This window comes from Phacochoerus africanus, chromosome 13 (assembly GCF_016906955.1).
Source record: "Phacochoerus africanus isolate WHEZ1 chromosome 13, ROS_Pafr_v1, whole genome shotgun sequence".
Taxonomy (NCBI): domain Eukaryota; kingdom Metazoa; phylum Chordata; class Mammalia; order Artiodactyla; family Suidae; genus Phacochoerus; species Phacochoerus africanus.
The window spans coordinates 7,533,917-7,555,005 of record NC_062556.1 but is presented as its reverse complement, the minus strand read 5'-3'; the positions used below and the strand labels follow the sequence as shown (position 1 = coordinate 7,555,005).

The 21,089-nt window shown below is 48.7% G+C and overlaps 1 protein-coding gene across 1 annotated transcript; it reads right to left on the bottom strand.

Annotated features, from left to right (window-relative positions):
• Positions 1-647: 647 nt before the first annotated feature.
• Positions 648-19,380, bottom strand: MEDAG (mesenteric estrogen dependent adipogenesis). Its single transcript, XM_047755841.1, has 5 exons — positions 18,676-19,380; positions 8,992-9,101; positions 5,456-5,568; positions 4,456-4,741; positions 648-2,455 (listed from the first exon to the last, which is right to left on the bottom strand). Exons 1-5 carry the CDS (start codon positions 18,951-18,953, stop codon positions 2,331-2,333), a joined length of 912 nt encoding a protein of 303 aa, XP_047611797.1. The 5' UTR covers positions 18,954-19,380; the 3' UTR covers positions 648-2,330.
• Between the last annotated feature and the right edge of the window lie 1,709 nt (positions 19,381-21,089).

Genomic DNA, 21,089 nt, shown 5'->3' with positions numbered 1-21,089 from the left:
GTAATGCCTGGATTCGCATTCTTATTGGAACAAATTAATAGCTTCCAAGGTGACTCTTTTCACTGAGTTTCGGTAAATCAGTCACTTGGATAAATCGATCCTTAAATGTTTGTATTAAAACTAAAATTTACAGTTCTACTTCATTAATTTTTATCTCTGAAACTGGATCATAAGCATTTCAGATGCTTTTCTTTTTGAATCTCTCCCATAGCACTTATTTTATCCTTACAGCTTGTGCATCTGGCTTTTACGAGACTGGAAGCTCACTGGAATCAAGGGCCATGTTTTAGGCACCTTTATACCAGCCTCAGTGCACTGCACAGAGTGGGCATTCAATCAAATGTGGTGTGTGAATGAATGAATGACTTGAATGGATGGATGAGCACGTAGGCCGTTCTTGTTCTACAGCTTTCTACTGATCTTGAACTGTTAAGGTATCTGAATTAGGCCAAATAAATATCCAGACTGAGGTCTCTCTTATCCAGGAAGATCTGTCCCAATAGACTTTTCACCAATTTTAAAGATTTCCAATATCACTTTTGTGACATTTGCTAATGAAATACATGACCACAGTCTGTATTTCCTTAGAGGCTGTCCATAAACGTTGCTGAGTGAGTATCGAACGACTGAACGCATTTGGGTTTGAGTCGACTGCAAACAAATTTTTATTGATAAAAGAAACCTTCTGGATCTTTAGTCCATTCCTGGAGTGATTACCGATGGTCTCAACTACTTTCAAAAAATCTACTTTGTCAGTTTTTGTGAATAGAGTTTCTATTTCTTGTGGGGAGCCTATAATATTTGACATCCATTTAAGTTTTCTTTGCTCTTGTATAAAACTTTATTGTTCGTATTCTTCACTTTGCACTGCGTTCAATAACAGATGTGTGTCCTCTTCTGTTATTAAGGAACACTCCCCTTTTCTGAAACATTAATATCAATTTTTTTTCTACAAATACTTCATAGATCTGTTCTTCAAAATGCTCTTCTTCATTTTTTTTGGTCTGCACTTGGGGTGTATGGAAGTTTCCCAGGCCAGGGACTGAACCTGAGCCTCAGAAGTGACCTGAATCACTCCAGATGCTTAACCCGTTGCACCATAGAAGGAATTCCCAAAAGGCTCTCCTTGAGAAAGGAGCTATAAAACCACAATTCTTATTCTAAGTTAGTAAGTTACAGGGCCAACATACCCCCAGCAGAACACAGTGGAAAGATCACACATACTTGATCACAAATTTAATCAATTCTATATTGAATGTGAAGGAAAAAATGTAATCGCACAACCAGGGTACATGCCATTTCAAATATAAATGAAAGGACAATCAGTAGTGCTATCGAAATGTATAATCCAGGAACATTTTTTAAAAGGATAGAAAAATTATACTCAGGATCTTTCTCATTATAAGCCCATGTAGCAATTCACTCATGCAGGTTTTTTATATGTAAATAGGATGATTTTTTTCTTCTTTTGAAGAACTCCACTGTAGCTATGAGATGAAAAATGTATTGATGTAACAATGTATTATGGTAATGGTATAGCTTTCTTCTATTTTGCTTTTAGTGTTAGGACAGCTAAAAGCTTATAAAATACCCAACTGACATAACATGCTTTTAATAAAGAAGACAATGCCGTATATATTATCCTTCTCCTGTCATGTTCAGTATCACATCACCTGGCCTCGTTCTACACAGGCCACTATGTTAGGAGGGAGGCCAAGGGAGTTCAAATTTCAGGCAGCGGGTGGCAGGGTTACCGTCCTATCATCCTGGCCAGTCCTCCAGCAACCTTCACCTTGAGGGTTTCTCCTAAGGTGTCCTGGGGGCAGGATGAAAAACGTACTTGCCTTCCCGTGAAAGATGTCCTGGGCTTTTTGCTCAGCCAGGTTTGCAAGAGAACAGCATTGTTAACCCCATCCTTGCTGGGTCTGCATTCAAAGAAGTCCCAAGAGGAGGCCAAACCCAGCTTTATGAAGCACCAAAAGGCAAAGCCCAGGTCAGACAGCTCTCACAGAGGCTGCCTGGGATGCTTCCAGGGCACCAGGGCATTAGCCAAGCATTCAGGCTGGCAGGACTCTGCCACTCCCTCTGCCTTTTTGGAGAAGCGTTAAAAGGAGAAGAACCCCACCCCCCTGCCTGCAGGCCATGGGGCCAAGACCTCCCACCCTGAAGTCAGCTGCATTGGACCTGCCAAGCCATCGCCCAGGGAAATGGCAGAGAGGGGTCTCTGTAGGGTCATAGGGCAGAGGGACCTGCCCCCCACCTCTCCTGTGTCCCCTTAACCTTCTGGTACCACCTGGGGTGTAGGAGGAACTGCAAAACGTTCAATCCAATCAGATGAATTGGTTGGGTATCTCTTCAGATTCCAGCACACATGGAAATGGTAATTCTGCCAAAAGAGGCTCTGTCAGAGATGATCTGGGTGACAGGTTGCAGTTAAAAACTTCATCTATTGAGCCTGAAGAAAGTAAACAGGGCCTGCATTATTACCATCTCTGGAAAAACAAAGCCCAAACCCAAAAGTGCCTTTAAAACCCATACAACATCCAACGTAACCATTTCGATAATGAATAGAGAATCCTGGCTTCCCCAGAAACACTCAGAAAGCTGACAGAAACGCTTTGTTTTCTGTTTACCAAGAGGACATGGATTGTCCCTTGTTTCTCCATGGGCTCAAACTGCAGGTACCCTTTCTCATTTGATGACAAAAGGCCCACAGTGGGAGAGAAACACCGAGGACAAAGGTTGGTTTTTGAGGAGATTGAGCTGGCATCACGGCTGGGCCATCTGTGGTGCATAATGATGGCTCAGGTGGGCCTTGAAGAATCCTTCCCACTGCTCTGGAGTGGAAATGGCCCCAGGGCTGGCTCTGAGTAAGCTTGCAAGGAAGCACTGCCTAACCCCACGTGCCTCTCGCTGTGCCCAGGATTCCAGTGGACACCTGGGCAGCCTACACAACAGAGGGGGAAGCTATGGTGAAACAGTGAGACCCTGCCAGGCGGCTATGGCCAGTGAGTGAGGCTGGGGCATGTCCTGGGAAGGACCAGGCACCTGGGATGGCTACAACCAGGCAAGGTCATCTTCCCCCAAAAGGATGAGCATACAACCCACATGGCTGCAGTGGAGCAGAGCACAAAGGCGTCTTTGTAAGGAACATGCAGACAGAGAGAGCTAAGCCACATGGAAGGAAGGAGGAGGAGGGAAGGAGTGGGGAGGGGAAGACAGACGCAGAGAGAGACAGAGAGAAGCTACTTCCAGGAGAAGAAAGAGCTGGGAATAAGCATTTTTGCTAGAAGCATTCAAAGAAAGCAATCAATAAATACAATGAATGAAGCCTCTGTTTTCGTTTTGTTTTGTTTTGTTTTTGAACTTTGGGAAAACCGCAGGTTCATAGACACTGGTATTTTTTCATTTGCTTGTTTTTCTTTGTTTGTTTGCAATTAGCAGTAAGAGTCCTGGTTCAAGGAGTTTGCCTTCCAAGCACGGACTAACAGAGGACAAATCCAGACAAGACTTGATTGATGTCACTGCCTCAGCCACACCAGACTGAAAAGGTGGTGCTGGGTATTAAAATCTAGAATGACCAGATGAGATCTGTAGTTTGCTTCTTTTTTACAGCTGCACCTGCATCATATGGAAGTTCCCAGGCTAGGGGTCAAATCAAAGCTATAGCTGAGGCCTACACCACCTCAACAGCAACACCAGATCTGAGCCAAATCTGCCAACTACACCACAGCTTGCAGCAACACCAGATTCTTAACCCACTGAGTGAGGCCAGAGATTGAACCTGAATTCTCAGGGAGACAATGTTGGGTCCTCAACTCCCTGAGCCACAGGGGGAACTCCCACACTTTTTTTTTTTTTTGGTCTTTTTAAGGCCACACGCAGGACATATGGAAGTTCCCAGGCGAGGGGTCAAATTGGAGCTACAGCTGCCCGCCACAGCCACAGCCACAGCATGCCAGATCCTTATCCCACTGAGCAAGGGCAGGGATCGAACCTGTGTCCTCATGGATACGAGTCAGATTCGTTTCCGCTGAGCCACGAGGGGAACGCCTCCCATCAACATTTTTAAAGATAGTCATCTCTACCGTACAGCTTCCTCCCCAACTGACACTTTTCCTTAACATTCTTTTGCCCCGAATATGCACATCAGGAAAGCATCACTCTTTTATATTTATTTTAAATATATTAAAATATATTTTAAAATCCTTTTCTGGGTGTGCTGTACAATATAACCGCTATGTCAGAAAAGTTTAAGGAGCCTAAAAGGAAAAAGTCACTATATTTCTTTTCCGTAGTAAACATTTTTCTCTTCTTACTCTGAAATATGTGATATTATATTTCCCCTTTATCAAGACAGCTTACCTGTTCAATTCATTGATGCCCTCGCCCATGCCATCATTCTACACTTTTATTTACGTACCTTCCTCAAGTACTTGAGAATTTTTAACATACCTCTGGAAGTGACACTGAATTTTCGGTCAGAGAAACTGCTCCTTCGGATTAAAGGTTCGCTCATTTTTTCCAGAAATAATTTAATGGTCTCCTTCTTTTCTGGACTTGTACTTGACAAATTCAGAACTTTTCCATTCACTTCGACAGTGGAATTGCTGAGCCCGAACCAATAGAAGAAATCAAATAATGCATCAGCTTTGAATTCATACGCAAAGCTCAAATTTTCTCCGTTGACCACCTTGTTTCCCGGAGGGAAAAAATTCTTTACTGCCTCTTGAAAATCAAACTGGAAGAGAAAGAAGCATTCAATCAATTTCATGGATATAACTACAATGTTGTATTACAGACTTAGATTTCACCATAAAATTAACAACGGGGGAGTTCCCGTCGTGGCGCAGTGGTTAATGAATCCGACTAGGAACCATGAGGTTGCGGGTTTGGTCCCTGCCCTTGCTCAGTGGGTTAAGGATCCGGCGTTGCCGTGAGCTGTGGTGTAGGTCGCAGACGCGGCTCGGACCCTGCGTTGCTGTGGCTCTGACGTAGGCCGGTGGCTACAGCTCCGATTCAACCCCTAGCCTGGGAACCTCCATATGCCGCGGGAGCGGCCCAAGAAATAGCAACAACAACAACAACAACAACAACAACAAAATAATAAAAATAAATAAATAAATAAATAAAATTAACAACGGCCCAAGTGGCCAAAATATCACACCCCTTGTTTCTCTTTCATTCTGACATAAACAGTTGCCTTTATTTACTTATTTTTTTTCAAAAGCAGACCTTCGCTTTTGCATCCATGTAGAGATCTTGAACTGCTTGGTCCTACTGACGTTTAATCTTACTCCATTTCTAAGAAGTGTCTAGAAACTAAACTCATGGATTGGTGGTGATAATGAAACAACAGAAAACATCTCTGTCTGGATTCAACAAACTGAGAGTTAAGCTCCCTGGCCTGAGAGGCCCAGTGCCCCTTCTGTGTGTCCGCACAGGCCGGGCTCACCTGAAGCCGGTAGCTCTCCCCGATCACGGAGGAAATGACCGCGTCCATCCCCTGCTCTATCTGTCTTCTTATCTTGGGGTGCCTTGTGTTCACAAGGAATGCATACGTTCTTTCTAGAAATTAGGAAGCAGAGGTCAAAAAGAAGGGTGCAGGTGGGATCTAAATGCACTTCTTGGTATTTGACAAAGCAGTGAGTCCCACGGTGTTTGGTGGTTTTGCTGCTTTGTAACCCTCCCCCCAGTGCCCCCATGAGACCCTCCCTGCGAAGCCTGACTGGATTTCTAGAGACGCTTCCAGGATGTCGGCACATGGGAAGGAAGTTTCCGGACGCTGTCCAAGCAGGTTAGAGAGTCAGCGCCTCCCCGGCTGCGCTGTGCCACTCTTATCTCAGAAATCCAAAGTTCCCCGCCATAACGACCTCAATGAGAACAGTCTCCGCTGCACGCACCCAGCACGGGAGCCAAAGTGGAAGCTGGAGGTGGCTGGTTTTCACGTCACAGCCTTGCTGGATCCCACCAGCATCTCCCCATTTGCAGAGCAGAAAACGAGGAATTGGCACAGTCCAGGGAAGCGGGCTGCCCCATGCCTTGCCCCTCCCGGCCCTTTCCTGCCCTCCCTCGGAGACCTGGCTCTCCAGCTGCCGAAGGGCTAGCCTAGGGGTCTGAGGACCAAGGCCATTTGAGACTGGTTTTCCTCCACGCCCCTGCCCCGCACGAGGCCAATGGGAAAGTCCGTCCTGTCTGGCAGACCGTTGTTTTTGCTGATGTTTATTGGCTGGGCCTGGTTTGGTAACCCCTGAAATCCAGTTTTGTCCAATTCCACATCATCTAAGCCAAGGGATGGTTGTTTACACGCTACAAAGTTTAAAATATTTTTAACCAATAATCGCTTATTCTCCTAGTCCCTGGAATCAAGCTCAATCGAGTGGCCTTCATCACTCAAGCCCCTGTTTAAAGGCTACTGACTGGCCGTCATGCGATTCGGGGAACTAAACGTCCTGCACTGGCTTTGAGCATCAAACCCGAGGTTCACTCACAGCAAGTGTTATGTCCTTGGGGAACACATTTTGAACTAATCTTTGCACTAACTCTATTCATCTTATTTTTCCTGCCCCTCTTTTCCTTCCTCCAAAATTATTTTGAGGAGTTCCCCTTGTGGCTCACTGGTTAATGAATCCAACTAGGAACCATGAGGCTTCGGGTTCGATCCCTGGTCTTGCTTAGTGGGTTAAGGGTCTGGCATTGCTGTGAACTGTGGTGTAGGTTGCAGAAGCGGCTCGCATCTAGCATTGCTGTGGCTGTGGGGTAGGCTGGCGGCTACAGCTCCAATTAGACCCCTGGCCTGGGAACGTCCACATGCCACAGGTGTGTAGCCCTCAAAAGACCAAAAAAAAAAAAAAAAAAAGCCAGCTATTTGATACCTTGAATCAACTTTCACATAAACCAAACCAAGACCTTTGGGCTCATAAGATACTCAGGGCCACCACCCTCCACGGCTATGTGGGTTGGGCAGGTTGGCACTCTAGAGAATGCCAATCACTTCCACAGGGTCTAGCTGTGTATTTATTATGACAAGCCTCTGGGAAGAATTAGTAAATTGTCTGGAGTTGACAGTGGCTTTTTATTTTTTATTTTTTTGTCTTTTTTGTTGTTGTTGTTGTTGCTATTTCTTGGGCCTCTCCCACGGCATATGGAGGTTCCCAGGCTAGGGGTTGAATCGGAGCTGTAGCCACCGGCCTACGTCAGAGCCACAGCAACGCGGGATCCGAGCCGCATCTGCAACCTACACCACAGCTCACGGCAACGCCGGATCGTTAACCCACTGAGCAAGGGCAGGGACCGAACCCGCAACCTCATGGTTCCTAGTCGGATTCGTTAACCACTGCGCCACGAAGGAAACTCCCTGACAGTGGCTTTTTAAAAATTTGCTCAAAAGTACAGTTTAGGATAGCAGCAGGACTGGACATGTTGCCTTAATCGCAATTTTCATAATTTAAATTTGGCCATTTTAAGCTTCCTGTCACAGAATCTCTTCATTTCATGGCTTTCCTCACAAGTAGCCAGGACTGGGTTTCTGTACCTCCTTCCACAGAGTTACACAACCATGTATCTGGAGTTCCCGTTGTGGCTTAGTGGGTTAAGAATCTGATTAGAATCCATGAGGATGCAGGTTTGATCCTTGGCCTTGCTCAGTGGGTTAAGGATCCAGTGTTTCTGTGAGCTTCGATGTAGGCCACAGATAAGGCTCAGATCTGGGTTGCTGTGGCTGTGGTGTAGCCTGGCAGCTGCAGCTCTGATTCAACCTTGAGCCTGGGAACTTCCATACGCTGCAGGTACAGCCCTTAAAAAAAAAAAAAAAAAAAAGGTATCTTCTGTGGGCTACCCACATGTATCTCCTCATACCACTCCCTGTACTTTCATTAAAACGTTAAAATGGAGAAGTCTCTTATTCTGTCTTGAGAGTCCTCCTGAGAGGTCAGCACGGGAGCTGTACTTGATGTCTCTGTGAGTTACATTCTTAGAGAACTCGCCGGCCTTCTGGTCATCAAGCCAAAGAACGTTAGGAGCTCACAGGCTCTAAGGAGCGTTGCTTGTTAGAGTGTGATCTGTTCCTTGCTCCTCCTGCAGAGCAGGGCATCGTGACTTTGAAGTACAAAGCGAGCAGGGAATCTGAATGACTCTGAATGAGACGAGCAGAGAACCAGCTCCATGGATCTGAACGAGGAAGGACACCAAACAAGACTGTTTGGAATCTGTAGATCAATTCTTATTCCCTTAGACTCATTGTAAGAATGTTGTTTAGAAGTACGCTTAAGAAATTCTACCTCGATCACAGAACTTAATGCCCACATGTCACTCAGAGCAAAGGAAGAAGGAAAAGCTGAGATCTTCTCATACCAGAATTTGAGTTAATATAATTGTTATCAGTCTGATTTCCTGGAAGAAACAATAAGGAAATATCTTCACAGAGTTCCCACTGTGGCCCAGCAGAAATGAATCTGACTAGTGTCCGTGAGGATACGGGTCTGATTCCTGGCCTTGCTCAGGGAGTCAGCCATCCGGCATTGCCATGAGCTGTCGCGTAGGTCACAGATGCAGCTCCGATTGAACTCCTAAGCTGGGAACTTCCACATGCCCCAAGTGTGGCCCTAAAAAGAAAAGAAATGTTCTCCTTTGGCTGATCTGCACCACAGGGCCATTGGCCCACCACTGACATTAGAGCGGGCCTCACACAAGTGTTCGACGCCTGGCAGACAGTGTTACACACCATCGTGGTCATCACTCCAGGCGCTTCTGCGACTCACGCAGGCCCAGAGGTCACTTCCTGCTGAGAGGGGAAGTACAAAAGAAAACTCAGAGACGGATGGCTTCTGCCGTAGGACTATTTAAAGGTTGGCGTCTCAGGCTTGTGTGCGCTTCCAGCCTTGCCCAAGCTGACATTCACCCCACCTCTCCACACCCCACTTCTACCTCATCAGCAGGCCACAGTCCAGAGCCCAGCAAAGCAGAACCGGACCCAAACATTTACACACCTACCTTTCGAGGTGTCCTTTTCGGTCTGGACATTAATGAAGAACAGCAATGGTTTGCTCAGTATAGTTTCCCTGTAGTCTTTATAATCGCAGTAGTTGGTCAATTCCACATACCTATGAACAAAGCAGAGATGATTCCAAATGCGGTGTGCCTTCCCATCGATCAGGAAGGGGACGTCCTGAACAGGCGCCTGCAAGAGGGCCTTGGAGGGAAGTCCCCTAAATTGTGTCCTCAGGGAGGCAGCCATCTCTTGTACCATATACATAAATCCCCCTGCCCTGTTGCTGACAGATCAGCATGCAGCCCAAAGGTGGCCATGGTCCTGGGGGTGCCTGGCATCAACACTCAGCTCTCAGGGCAGCCTTGACCAGATGACAAGCAATACCGTCTATCTTAGAAGCTCCTGGGGCGACACGTCTCCCTACATAGCTGAGATTGAGAATGAATTATACTCAATGAGCGGAATTCGCTGGGTCTTCACCACTGCAGTCACCCAGTCTAACGGGTGGGCCTGAAGTTTTCCTTTCCCTCCTCTCCCCTGTCCCTTCTCTAATCTCATGATAAACCCAGCCCCTCCAGAGATCAATCATCCAACATTCAGGTGAACTAATTCACATCTTGACGGTGAACGTGTGCAATTAAAGCAAAACAAAACAAAAACTCATGTTGGATTTCTGCCCAGGACCCCGTTACATTTAGCCTCCTTGGTTTTGGTTCATTATTCCAGCCCTGGAAGATCGTTTTGCTTTTTGACTCTGTCCCCCAGCATGTCCGCTTTCTCTCCCCACTCGACACATTTTCCAAGCAGTCTTTCTGTGTCTCTACCTGAGCTGTTGGTAAAAAAGACAGATGCAAGTGCCAAGTGGCTTCCTGAAGGAAGATGGTTAATTTTCTAACCAAACCCAAGCTCAGAAGTGGCGTGGACACAGGAATGGCATCCAGCAGGCTGAGGGATGCGACTGCCACAGTCCTTCTGCAGGTCAAAGTGGTCCCCGCTGACAGGCACCGCCCTGAGGTCGCACGCAGAGTGAACAGGCTGCTTTCGCTATGCGCCGGCACTGGCTTCTTACATCCAGTCACCACAGAAACCCCCGAGTTTCTTTCTGGCTTGTTGTCTTTCCAGAGGCTGACATGAAAATCACAGCCTTGGGGAGCGCCTGCAGCGGGAACTGTGGCCACGGAGTCCCCTCAGCCTCTTTTTCCATCACCCACTCCCCTCGGCCCACTTAGAGGGGCTGGAGCACGAGGCGGGGCCCCGGGTGCGGGTCAGGAGTGGTGGGAGAATATCCACCCCTGAGTCCCAACAACAATGCGGCTTGGAGGCCTGCCTCCCGGGAGGTGTCTTAGAAACCTGCGGCATTCTCTTTTATCTAGGATTGTCAGATCTGGTTTTGAGACCGTTTAAAAACCTGACCCTTTGATGGGGCATCTAAAATGCTCCCTGCCTTCTATTTCACCAGGCTTTTAATGTTGTCACCACCTCCCAACCCTGGACCCCCCGGGGGCAGAGGGGGGGGGGCTGGAGGCTGGCCCTGTGGTGGGGAGGGGGACACAGGCTGTGCATCTAGGGAAGGAAAGGGGGGGCAGGTATTGAAGTTTGGGGTGTGGGTGTGGAGGGCAGGGGAAGAGGGTGGGGATGGAGAAGGGCAGGGGGTGGCAGTGGAATGGACTGGGTAAGAGGACATGACACAGACTGGAGACTTGGAGTGGCTCTTCCTTGTGCCTCCCCCACCCCCACCTCACCTGGTCAGGACAGTGTGGAGTGAGGGTGGGGTGAGGGGCACCTGAAGGGGAGCATCACTGCATCCCTATCAGCAGTGGAGAAGTTTCCTGTTCTTCTTGGCCCTAACCCACCAACTGCCAAAAGGTACTGGAGAAGAAGCCAAGGAGAAGGAAGGAGAAAGGGAACCACCATTTGCTGGGTTCATTCACTTTCATTCATTCATTCATTCATTCATTCAGCAGCATTCACTACAAGCCAACTGTGTGCTGACATGTACCTTACACATCTGAGGGGCTCAGCGCCCAGGAAGAGGGTGTTGGTAGCAGGGCGGCAGTAGAGGGGTCTCTCTGTGCTCCCCCACCCCCTCTGCCATCCATCTGTTCAGCTGCCAAGGACCTGGCACAAGTGGATTAGAGTGACCTGGGCAGTGGGTGCTAAATAACTGGCCCGTGTGATCTGTGGTGTGAAGAGGGCAGAGGGAGAAAGCAGAAAGCAAAGACTTGTCCCCAAACAAGAAAAGGGCAAGTCTGATGGGAGGAAACATCAAAGAGATAAGACAGCCTGGGGCCAGGAGTCCAGTACCACCTGCCATCCATCCAAAGCGATTTTCGTTCATTCGTAGTCATTTAAGCCCTTAATGTCTTCCTCAAGGAGAGTCCTCTGCTCTCTCAATATCCATGGTCATTCTCTAGGGTGTACGAGTGTGTGTGTGTGTGTGGACATCCAGATAATCTGCAGTTTGGTTACTATTCTGATGACCCAAATGACAGTGCAATACTTGTCTCTGCCTACAAAATTGACTGACATCTCACTGGAGGGATCATCAGCAGGAAAAAAAGAGGAAATTCTCAACTTGGAAATGATCACTGGTTGGGAAAGTAATCAGTTTTCCCCAGAACTCTGTAGAAGGCTTTTCTGAATGCTGTAAGGCTCAAGGAGCTGTTACTTTCCTTGATCAAAGACGAGGGACTGGGCTGGGGGAGGAGGAGGGGATCCTCAATAGTCACATACTGAGGTTAATGCATAACCTACACATAAGTCACCTCTTTTGGAGTTGGAATTTAATAAGATATTCTGAATAATAAGACTATGCTCAACATAATTTAATCCTCCTTTGATGATTTAGAGGCACTTTTCGGATCTTAAGGGGGCTGTAAACATCATCACAGAGCATGCCAGTTATCACTGTACCACAGATGTGGAAAAATGCTGCTCACGTGAGGGCTCTGGTAACAGAATTTACAGACGAGACTGTGGCAAGATCCCTACTTAACTCTCTATTTAAACCAGGTCACAAATAAGAAATACCTCCTTAATTCCTCCATTCCCAGAGTCCCCGTTACGGTCCACTTGTTAAACACCTGAAAACTGCAGTGAAATAAATATACGTGGGCATCTCTTTGGAATTCACTGGTATGAAATCTGAATATGTAAGCCACTCAAATACAAAAAGGTTGAGGACCTAGATGTTAGGTCTCGCAGGTCTCTGGGTTCCTGACTTTCAACCACTGGTTTTATTTTAAGAGGAGCCTGACTAGACTACATTAGGGGACTAGTTATCTCACCTTTAACCATGCACATTTCTGAATTACTAATCCAAATATTGCTTCCAGGTCCCGGGTATTTATTATATTTGCTGAAGTTATCATCACGGATGAGATGCAAGGTAAGACAGTTCCTTCGAACTTTCATTTCTTTCTTGCATTTATTCTGGTCCCCAAATGCTGCTAGGCTGAAACGTTCTAGACGTGGCTTTAATCCATAGATTGAAATGCAGAACAATGTGGTGGAAAGCGTAGTGATTTGAAATAAGAAGAGCTAACTCATGTCCTGACCAACTGGCTGTGTGAACTCAGTTCCAGAGCCATAACCCACCATGACCTCGAGTGAGTTACTTAACCCATCTGAACTTGTTCCTTCATCTGTAAGAGAGATATAACAGTTACGCCCTCCATCTGATGGTTTAATGCAGTGCCAGTAACACAGACATGTGTACTTCAGCTCATAGTAAATGCTCAACACTATCGGTGCCTTTAACTCTGGCCAACGCCTCTGGCCTTAGGGTGAAGTTCTCTAAGTTTCGGACACACAACCAGGGCTGTGTTCATGTGAGTTACCAGGCAAGGAGGACTTTGAGTATCTGAAGAATAAATGAGGAAGACTTTCTCCGGCCTTGCTCCAGTTTCTTTCCTCGCTTTTTTAGTTTGGAAGGCTAAAGGGAACAGCTTAACGAAGGCAATCTGTGAAAGATGGAACCAAGAAAGATTTGCTTCTAGCAAATAAATCAAGAGTAGCTGAAAGACCACCCATCCTCTAAGATGACAACCCTTCTCCAGAGTGGCCTTCAAATTGTACATCATCTCTAGCATAATTTGAAAAGCTGCTCCAAATTTCCCTGGCCCCTGACAATTTAATGCTCAAAGACAAATAGGAATTCAAACCTATGGCTTCCATCTGTGTATGTGTGTGTTCATTTTCAAAAAGGCGAAGAGAGGAAAAGAGAAAAGAAGACTGTATTGGAATAGTACCTGTGTAAAAGGCCCCCAAATTGCTAATAACTTCCATAGTCTTTTGCTTATGGAAAGGTGACTAAGCGAAAGCTTGCAGGACCTCCTCCCCAATGTTAACTTGTTAGATTTATGCAAAGCCTCCCCTGTACATGCAAACAGTTCCTCCTGTTCACTCCTTCATCTCCTTCTTCTGCCCCAGCTTTAGTGAAATAAGCAAAATTTTCAACTTTATCACCTAATGACTGTGACTCTAATCAATGGTACGCACTTTCATTCACTTATGCAATAAACATTTCCTAAGCATCTACTATGTGCTGGGCACTGAGGACACAAGATGAAAAAGGAAACAGGCTTGCTTTTAGAAGCATACGGTCTACTGGGGAGGAGAACAGGAAAACGTAGCATTTCAACACGAAACGACAGATGTCTAAGACTCTGTTGCTTAAAGTCTGATCTCTGGACCAACAGCACTGGCATCACATGGGAGCCAGTAAAGCTGAAGAATCCTGGGCCCCTCTCCAGTTTTATTCCATCTAAAATCTGTGTTCTAACAAGATCCTCAGGAGACTTACAAGCTTATTTAAAGTCTGAGAAGCTCTGGTGTAAGACATGGTCCCTGATATCTGGAGGCTTACAGCTAGTTTATCATTCAAACATACACATGCCAGAGGAATGGACAAGTCTCTGCATTCCCATGTCCACAGGGCCAGGCCTACGCAGGTGAACAAGGAGCACAGCAGAGGGGCCTAGAATCAGAACCGTTTGCTGAGCTTAAACAGGTACAGATGGAGAACTGTTCTGTAAGGACAAGAGGCAGCTCATGGGCGGGCAGGAGGAGGAGATGGGACCCCGGGGGGTGTCAAGGCTTGGATAAGCCTTGGGGACTGTGGGTGGCTGCATCTAGGCCACAGGCAGGCATCTGGCAAGGACGAGTGGCTGGAAGGGCAAAGCAAGGCTTTGAGGAAGGATGCAGCAATGGCTCGTGGCTTTTAAACCACCTGATTCGGGTTTGACTTCTGTCTCTGTGACTTCAGCAAGTTTTTTTTTTTAATTTTATGGCCACACCCACAGCATATGGAAGTTTCCAGGCCAGGTAATGAATCCAAGCCACAGCTGTAACCTATGCCGCAGCTGCGGAAATGCTTTAACCCACTGCACCAGGCTGAGGTTTGAACCTGCACCTCTGCGGCGACTCGGGCCACTGCAGTCAGATTCTTAACCCACTGTGCCACAGCAAGAACTCCTTCAGCAATTTCTTTAACCTGCTAAGATACATTTCCTCACCTGGAAAATATGGCTGACAAGAGGTACCCCATGAGGTGACTGAAAGATTAAGTATTGTGAATGTGAGCTGACATTCATCCAGTGATTAATACGTGCCAATGGCTATTTTGAGGACTTCATGAATTTTAATTCTGAACAATACCCTTATAAAGTTGTTGACGTCATCATTCCCAGTTACAGCTGGGGAAACTGAGTCCCAGAGATTAAGTAACTTTCCCTGGTGCCTCAGCTAGTAAGTAGCAGAACTAGGATTCACACACAGCAGCCTGGCCCCGGTGCTCATGCTCGTCCACACGTACTCTCGACTGAACCCCATGAAAATCATAGCTGGGCGCAGGAGAGAGGATTTCTTCATTCGTACCGCTCTGCGCCCTGCTGAAGGGGCTGCTGTCCTGGGCAGGTTACCAAATCCGAGGCTCAGACATGGGGACCCAGTGCTTCTGAGAGGTGAGTGTGGGTCACAGACAGAGTCCCAGCACTTCCCACTGGGGGTGGGGGGGGAGGTGACACCCCCCACCCCCCGACCCCCAGTGAAAATCTATGTCTCACCCAGCCCTGGCTCATCGTCACTTAACTCCTGTGCTCCCTGCCCCAGGCGACTGACCCCAGGTGGGTATGACCGTTAACAGCTGCTCAGACCTGGGCAGAAGCAGGTCATATCACTGCTTTTAGCAGCTTCCTGCACACCACTGAACTTCCTTTCTCTTTTAGGCTGATTATAGAAGACGCGTATTGGCTCACGGAATTTCAGTTGATTTACTGAAGTTTGGGAAATCTGTGAGAAAGCTGCTGCAGCCCGCAGGAAGCCAGAACTGTTCCAGGCTCCAGGCAGTTTGTGGACAGCACTGGCTGCAGAGTTAGATGATGCTGTGGAGATGCCCTGGTCCTACTAATTTTCTCATCTGTAAAAAGAGGAAAGCAAAAAATGGTGCCAACTTTGTCAGCTTCTGAGAGACAATAGCTGCAAAATACTTTGCACCACGGGGCTGGTCCTCAGGTTAAACATTCGTAACCACTATCACTATCGTTATTCTTATTTTTATTTTTCAAGCAGCCTCTTTCATGCTAGGGGACCCCCAAAATCAAGGGATTAGAGCTCCTCTTTGTCAAATGTCTGCCATTTATATCCCACCAAAAGGCTGTATTATAGCGAAAAGGAAGGGCTGTGTGTGTGTGAAAGTTAATGGTAATTCACACCTGGTATCTTGACCAATTTTTGTTTGCAACATGGATAGAAATCCTGAACTTAGGAAAAAAAAAAAAACCCCACAATAAAGCTCTTGCCATAAATCCCCTGAAGGAGGATACATAATTTTACAGCAGGCCCCCAGGACCTGGTGCCACCACTAGATCTTCCCACAGCCTAGTTTTCCTGGGGCTGATTTAGCAAGTACAGGGAACTAGCAAATTCTCTTCTTACTCTGAGTGAGTAACTCGTATGAGTGGCAGGGACAGGGCCTCTTAGCCTCTCAGGGCTCTATGGGAAAGGACCTTGAGAAAGTTATAGAACACAAGCCTCTTGGGGTTCCTTGGGAAAGGACCCTGCGAAAGTCACAGAACACACTTCTGAGGCCGAGAAAAGAAATTCTGTGTACACTGTGGGCTTATCCCACACCAAAATAGCTGCTGAATCATTAAAAAAAAAAAAAAAACCACCTAAGTAACAGAGCAAAGAGTCTTAGCCTGGATCCAAGCATCTCATAACCCCTCCGCATGGTCAGCAACACTGGGTATAAGGTCTACAATTCTGGGGAGAAGGTCCACCTACGGGTCTCGAAAGCTCAAAGGTCCCACATGCTATCACTCTGCCTTCACTTTGCCGTCACTGCTGTCACTCGGCTGTCACTCTGCCATCTTGGCAGATGCTCTTGGTTGGGGCACCATCCCACATCTAAGGCAGGAATACGGCGGCCATGAAGAAGATGAAAAAGCCAGTGGAGTTCATCAATTCTCAGCCCCAAGCTATTGCAAAAAGTAGAAAGTACATGCTGGGGTACAAGCTGATCCTGAAGATGACAGACTAGGAAGGACAAAGCAAAGCTGGGCATCGTCACCAATACCTGCCCGACCTTAAATAAATACACCATGTCGGCCAAAACTGGCATCCAGGACCACAGGGGCAATGACACTGAATTGGGCGCAGCAAGAAATATGACGGAGTATATATCGGGCTATCACTGATCCATGTGATTCTGAGATCTTTAGAAGCCTGCCAGAAAGTCAATCTGGCAAACTTATGTAGTGAAACTGGCTAGAGTTTACAGAAGGAAGGAAGGAAGGAAGGAAGGAGAGGAAGAAGTGAATTACTGCTCTAGAGCACTATCCTGAGAGAAGTTGTGTGCCATCTCCAAACCAAAGATAAGCGAGTAAATCTGCCCCATTTGAGGCGCAATGACTTCAGACATCTAAACTCCTATAATGTGCCCCACTCGGGATCCACTGTGGCAGAACCTCTCACTGCTGTCCACATCACGTCTGAGTCTTTCTAGGAGACTCCGACCAGGTTCCCTTTGAGTCATTCTCCAGACAGCACACCCAGTTACAAGAGGCTGCTCTCCCTGCCACAGCATGTCCCCTGAGAGAAAGACAGGTTGTCCCCTCCACCTCCCCAATTATTCTCAGCTGTGCCTTGCTATTCCCAAGGTACAAAAGCTCTCACACAACTGCTTAGACAATGAGAACTTAGACAATATTTGCCAATTCCTGTTTGTACCCTGGTCTGTATCACCTGGTCATTGTTTCTTCTGGATTCTAAACTGCCAGAGGACCACTGCTATTTAATTTTCTTTTGTGTAGGACGTGTTCAGAGCAAGAATTTAACAACCGGACTTCAAAATCATTTTATGGTTTTGCAGCACTGTTTGCTGAGACTGGGGGAGCTGGCTCTGTCAAAGGCCTAATTTATGGCTCCAATTAATTCTGAACCCTTTTATTTTTCATACTCTGTTCTTGAATTCAACGGTTATCTTCTTTTTAAATCTTTGCAAATCTGATTTCTAACTCAGTTCCTCCCACGGTCCCCTGCTTGACTTGGTATTTTCAAGTTACTAAGAAAGGGAGGAATTCTTGCTGGGGAATGGTTTTTCAGACACTCAAAGCCCTCACTGTCTTTGTGTGGAAAAGCAAGGTTTTTCCAAGCCGCTTTGAAGAAAGCATTTGAAATATCTCATTTTGTTTGCTGCCCCTCTTGGCTCCATCGCACCCATATGGTGCCACAGCTCTGTCCTTCCCCAGAGCAAAGGGGCTTTCTATCTTACTAGCTGGCCAGCTTACTCATGTCTGAATCAAACTCTAGACTGCGCTGCCCGCTTCCTGCCACTCAGCTCTGCCACACAAATATAACCCCCCTCCAGCTCCCACATTGGGTGACCTCTGGTAGCTAGAGGCCCTGCAGAATCCAGCATGCAGCTCCCTCCTCCTTTACCCCATCAAAGCCTGCTTCAGATTACAGCCCTGCTGGCTTCAGGTCTGCTAGGAAGTGCTTCTGGCACTTTGGCCACCACGGTTCAGCATCCTGTGACCCTCTATCGAGTTAGGTTTGGCCCAAGCTCTGCCCCGGGATCCTGGAAGCTAAACTCATTCCACGTATTTTTCCAGAACTTAACTGCCCACTCGAGGGCCCACACCACCTTAGGTTGGACTTCACAGGGCTTTGGTCCCTTCCCAGGCACTGAAAACTAAGCAAGGCCGAAGATGGGAAACTTTAAACTTTTGCACGCTTCTCCACTGGGTCTCCTTGCTGGGTAAAGCCTGTATCGCACGCAAGTCTAAAGCCAGGGCGTGAGCTTCCCCTGCCCTCCAGTCTAAGGCCAAGGCATGAGCCTCTCCTTGGCAAACATCCCCCAAAGGGTGTGCCCCAACTGGAGCTCATCTGACCCAGTGAAGGAGCCAGAAAGGGAGAATCACACCAGTTCCCGCTCCCCCTGCCCCGACGCGCCTGCCCTGATGCCCTTCTGGGCGGCCTGGACAGCTGCAAAACGCCAGTGCAAAGGGCAGGAAAAGCCAGGCCAGGGGGAACACTGCACCTCCGCCGATGTTAGCAACGAGAAAAATCTACAAGTGTGACGAAGGAAGGTCCGGACTGGATCTTGGGAAGGGAGGCCAGGGGACAGGGACCGGCAGCGGGGTCCAGGCGGCAGGACGGGGTGGGGGCGCGGCGAGGCCACCCACCTCCTCATGTAGCTGCTGAGGCGGTAGAGTTGCCCGTCGAAGCGCACGAGGCCGTCGCTGAAGACGTTGAAGCCGCCGCGTGCGGCCGCAGGGTCCGCGGGGCCGGGCACCACGAGCTGGTCGGCGCGCAGCTGGAAAGCGCCGGGCTGCAGGCGCAGGAGCTGGGCCAGCGGCAGCAGGGCCAGCTCGCAGTCGCACGTCCACAGGCTGCGCAGCTCCCCTGACGAGATGGAGCTCAGGCTAGGCCTGGCCGCCGGCGCGCCCGCCGCCCCCGCCATGGCCCGGCCAGAGCTCCTGGCGTCCGTCGAGGGTTCGGGAGAGGGTCGGCCGCCCACCCGGCGGAGGAGTGAAGCGCGGCCCGCAGCGCGGGAAGAAAGCGGTCCCGACCCAGCGCGGCTCTTTTATCCGCAGCCGCGCCCCTTCCGGCCCCCGGGCACGACCCCAGACGCTCCGGGCGCGTTACGGCATCTCGGGGTTTGGCACGCGCCCGCCGGGCCGCGCCCGCGCGCAGCCCAGGGTTACTCATCCCTCTGGGGTCCGCCGCTCCACGCCTGGGCTGGGCCCGCCCCGGCCTGGATACTGCCAGGGGAGGCGGTGGAGGGGACCCTGCCTGGGGGACGTTGCCCGGGCGGGTGGTGGCCCTCCCGGGGTGCCAGGTCTGGCCTGAGGTGGGAACGAGGGCGCGCCGCAACTACAGACCCCGCACCTCCGCGCACGGGTTGGAGGGAGGCGCGCGTCCCTCTCCCCGCAGCCCCCGCCCCAGGTCCGGGCGTCGTCGGGGCCGTGCGGACCTCTGCTCTCCACTCCCACGCCCCGCCCCAAATGGGAGTCAGTCGCCAACCACTGCCTCCTAGCCCCGGTTTTCTGCTTTTTTGCCTCCAGACTAGTCCCTGCATTTCTCCCCCTCTCAGCCTTTCCTCGCACGGCTCCTTCCCCTGGCTTCCCCTCCAGGCAGAATTCCCACCGATTATGGTGTCACTTTTCCAGAATGGCTTCGTAAATCCCGCGTAGATTTCATCACTTTGCTCTGCTTGCTTCTCCTGCACGGTGGACCACAGGCTCAGTGTGCCCAGCGTGGGGACAGAAGGGACCCAGCGGTGCTCCCCCTCCACCAAAGCTGAGCCCCTGGAGTCCTGGAACACGGTCATGTGTTCACTCTGTGGTTATCTGAGAGGCAACTGTGGCCCATTCTGTGGACAAACTGACGTGCCTGGTCTCCTTGGTATGAAAGGAGGACTTTTCCTATTCGATTTAATTAAAAAATATGTCCAAAAATCCACTAGGAGACAGGAAGCTAAATTCTGAGAAGAGTAGAATGAATAAACACAAGTCCTGCCTTGCCTAACTTCCCAGCTCATAGAGGGGTGGACGAGCCTTCCAGCGATTCTAATGCACCGAATAGATGTCTACGCTGAGCATACACCTGGATCTATGGGAGGGGAGTCAGCCCAGCGCTGAGGAGCTGGGGAGGCTTCCTCAAGTACTGTCATTTAGGACTGACTCCAAGCTAGATCCTAAAAGTTGAGTAGAACTTAAAGAATATCTTTAATTTGCCTTTGTGTGCCCCTACCCAGACCCTGCATAGGTTTAATCACATGCAATGAAGCAGTTTTTCTGTTACATCTCATCAAAACTCAAAATATAAATGAGCTCCACTCACTGCCTTCTCCAGCCATGGGTCCCTTTGCCGCAGGATCCATCCCCATGGCTGAGTCTTTCTAACCAAATCTAACGTGCCCAGCCTGCATTGATAATGAATCCATCTTTTGGGGCAAGAAGGGGGAGTCTGCCTGTGAAATAAGCATCCAAGGGGATTCTTTCACAGAACGAAGCCTGAGGATGACTGCACAGAGGGTAGGTGTGGGGTGGGTGGAGGCTGTGGGTGAGACCCAGAGGCCAGGGCTGTGTTCACAAGGACAGAGGTGATACCAGGAGCAGACCCATCACAACCTACTCAGGTGTTCATTCTCACTCCAGACACTGACATAGTCACTGCTGCCCACCAGGCACCATCTTAAGCTCCGAGGTACAAAAAAACACCCAATTAAGATGAGAGCTATAGCAGAGGTATGGGCTAAGCACTACGAGAGCAAGGTCAAGGGAGTGGTTAGTTCTACCTAGGAGGCCCCAGGATGGGTTCTCAGAGGTGGTGATAAATGGGATGGACTGGATACAGGGTAGAAGCACCGTCAATATGTTGGGAGAGAAGATTCTAGACCAACCTGTGCAAAGAGAGAAAGTATGGTCTATTTGGGGAGGAGTAGAAAATGCTGTATGGACAAAGCAGGCAATGAGAGGGTGAGAGGGTGAGTTTTCTAAGGAATGAGACCAGGAAAAGCTGGAACAGATTGACAGGCTCTCTGAGTTGTCTAAGAATTCAAAATCTGGAGCTCCTGTTGTAGCTCAGTGGGTCA

Excerpts from the sequence above, each read along its gene's own strand:
- MEDAG (XM_047755841.1), bottom strand. The coding sequence starts at position 18,953 with ATGGCGGGGGCGGCGGGCGCGCCGGCGGCCAGGCCTAGCCTGAGCTCC. Across the intron at positions 4,742-5,455 it reads GGGAGAGCTACCGGCTTCAG|TTTGATTTTCAAGAGGCAGT; the intron begins GTGAGCCCGGCC and ends TTTCTCTTCCAG. Across the intron at positions 2,456-4,455 it reads ATTCAGTGTCACTTCCAGAG|GCTCAATAGATGAAGTTTTT; the intron begins GTATGTTAAAAA and ends TACTTTCTTCAG.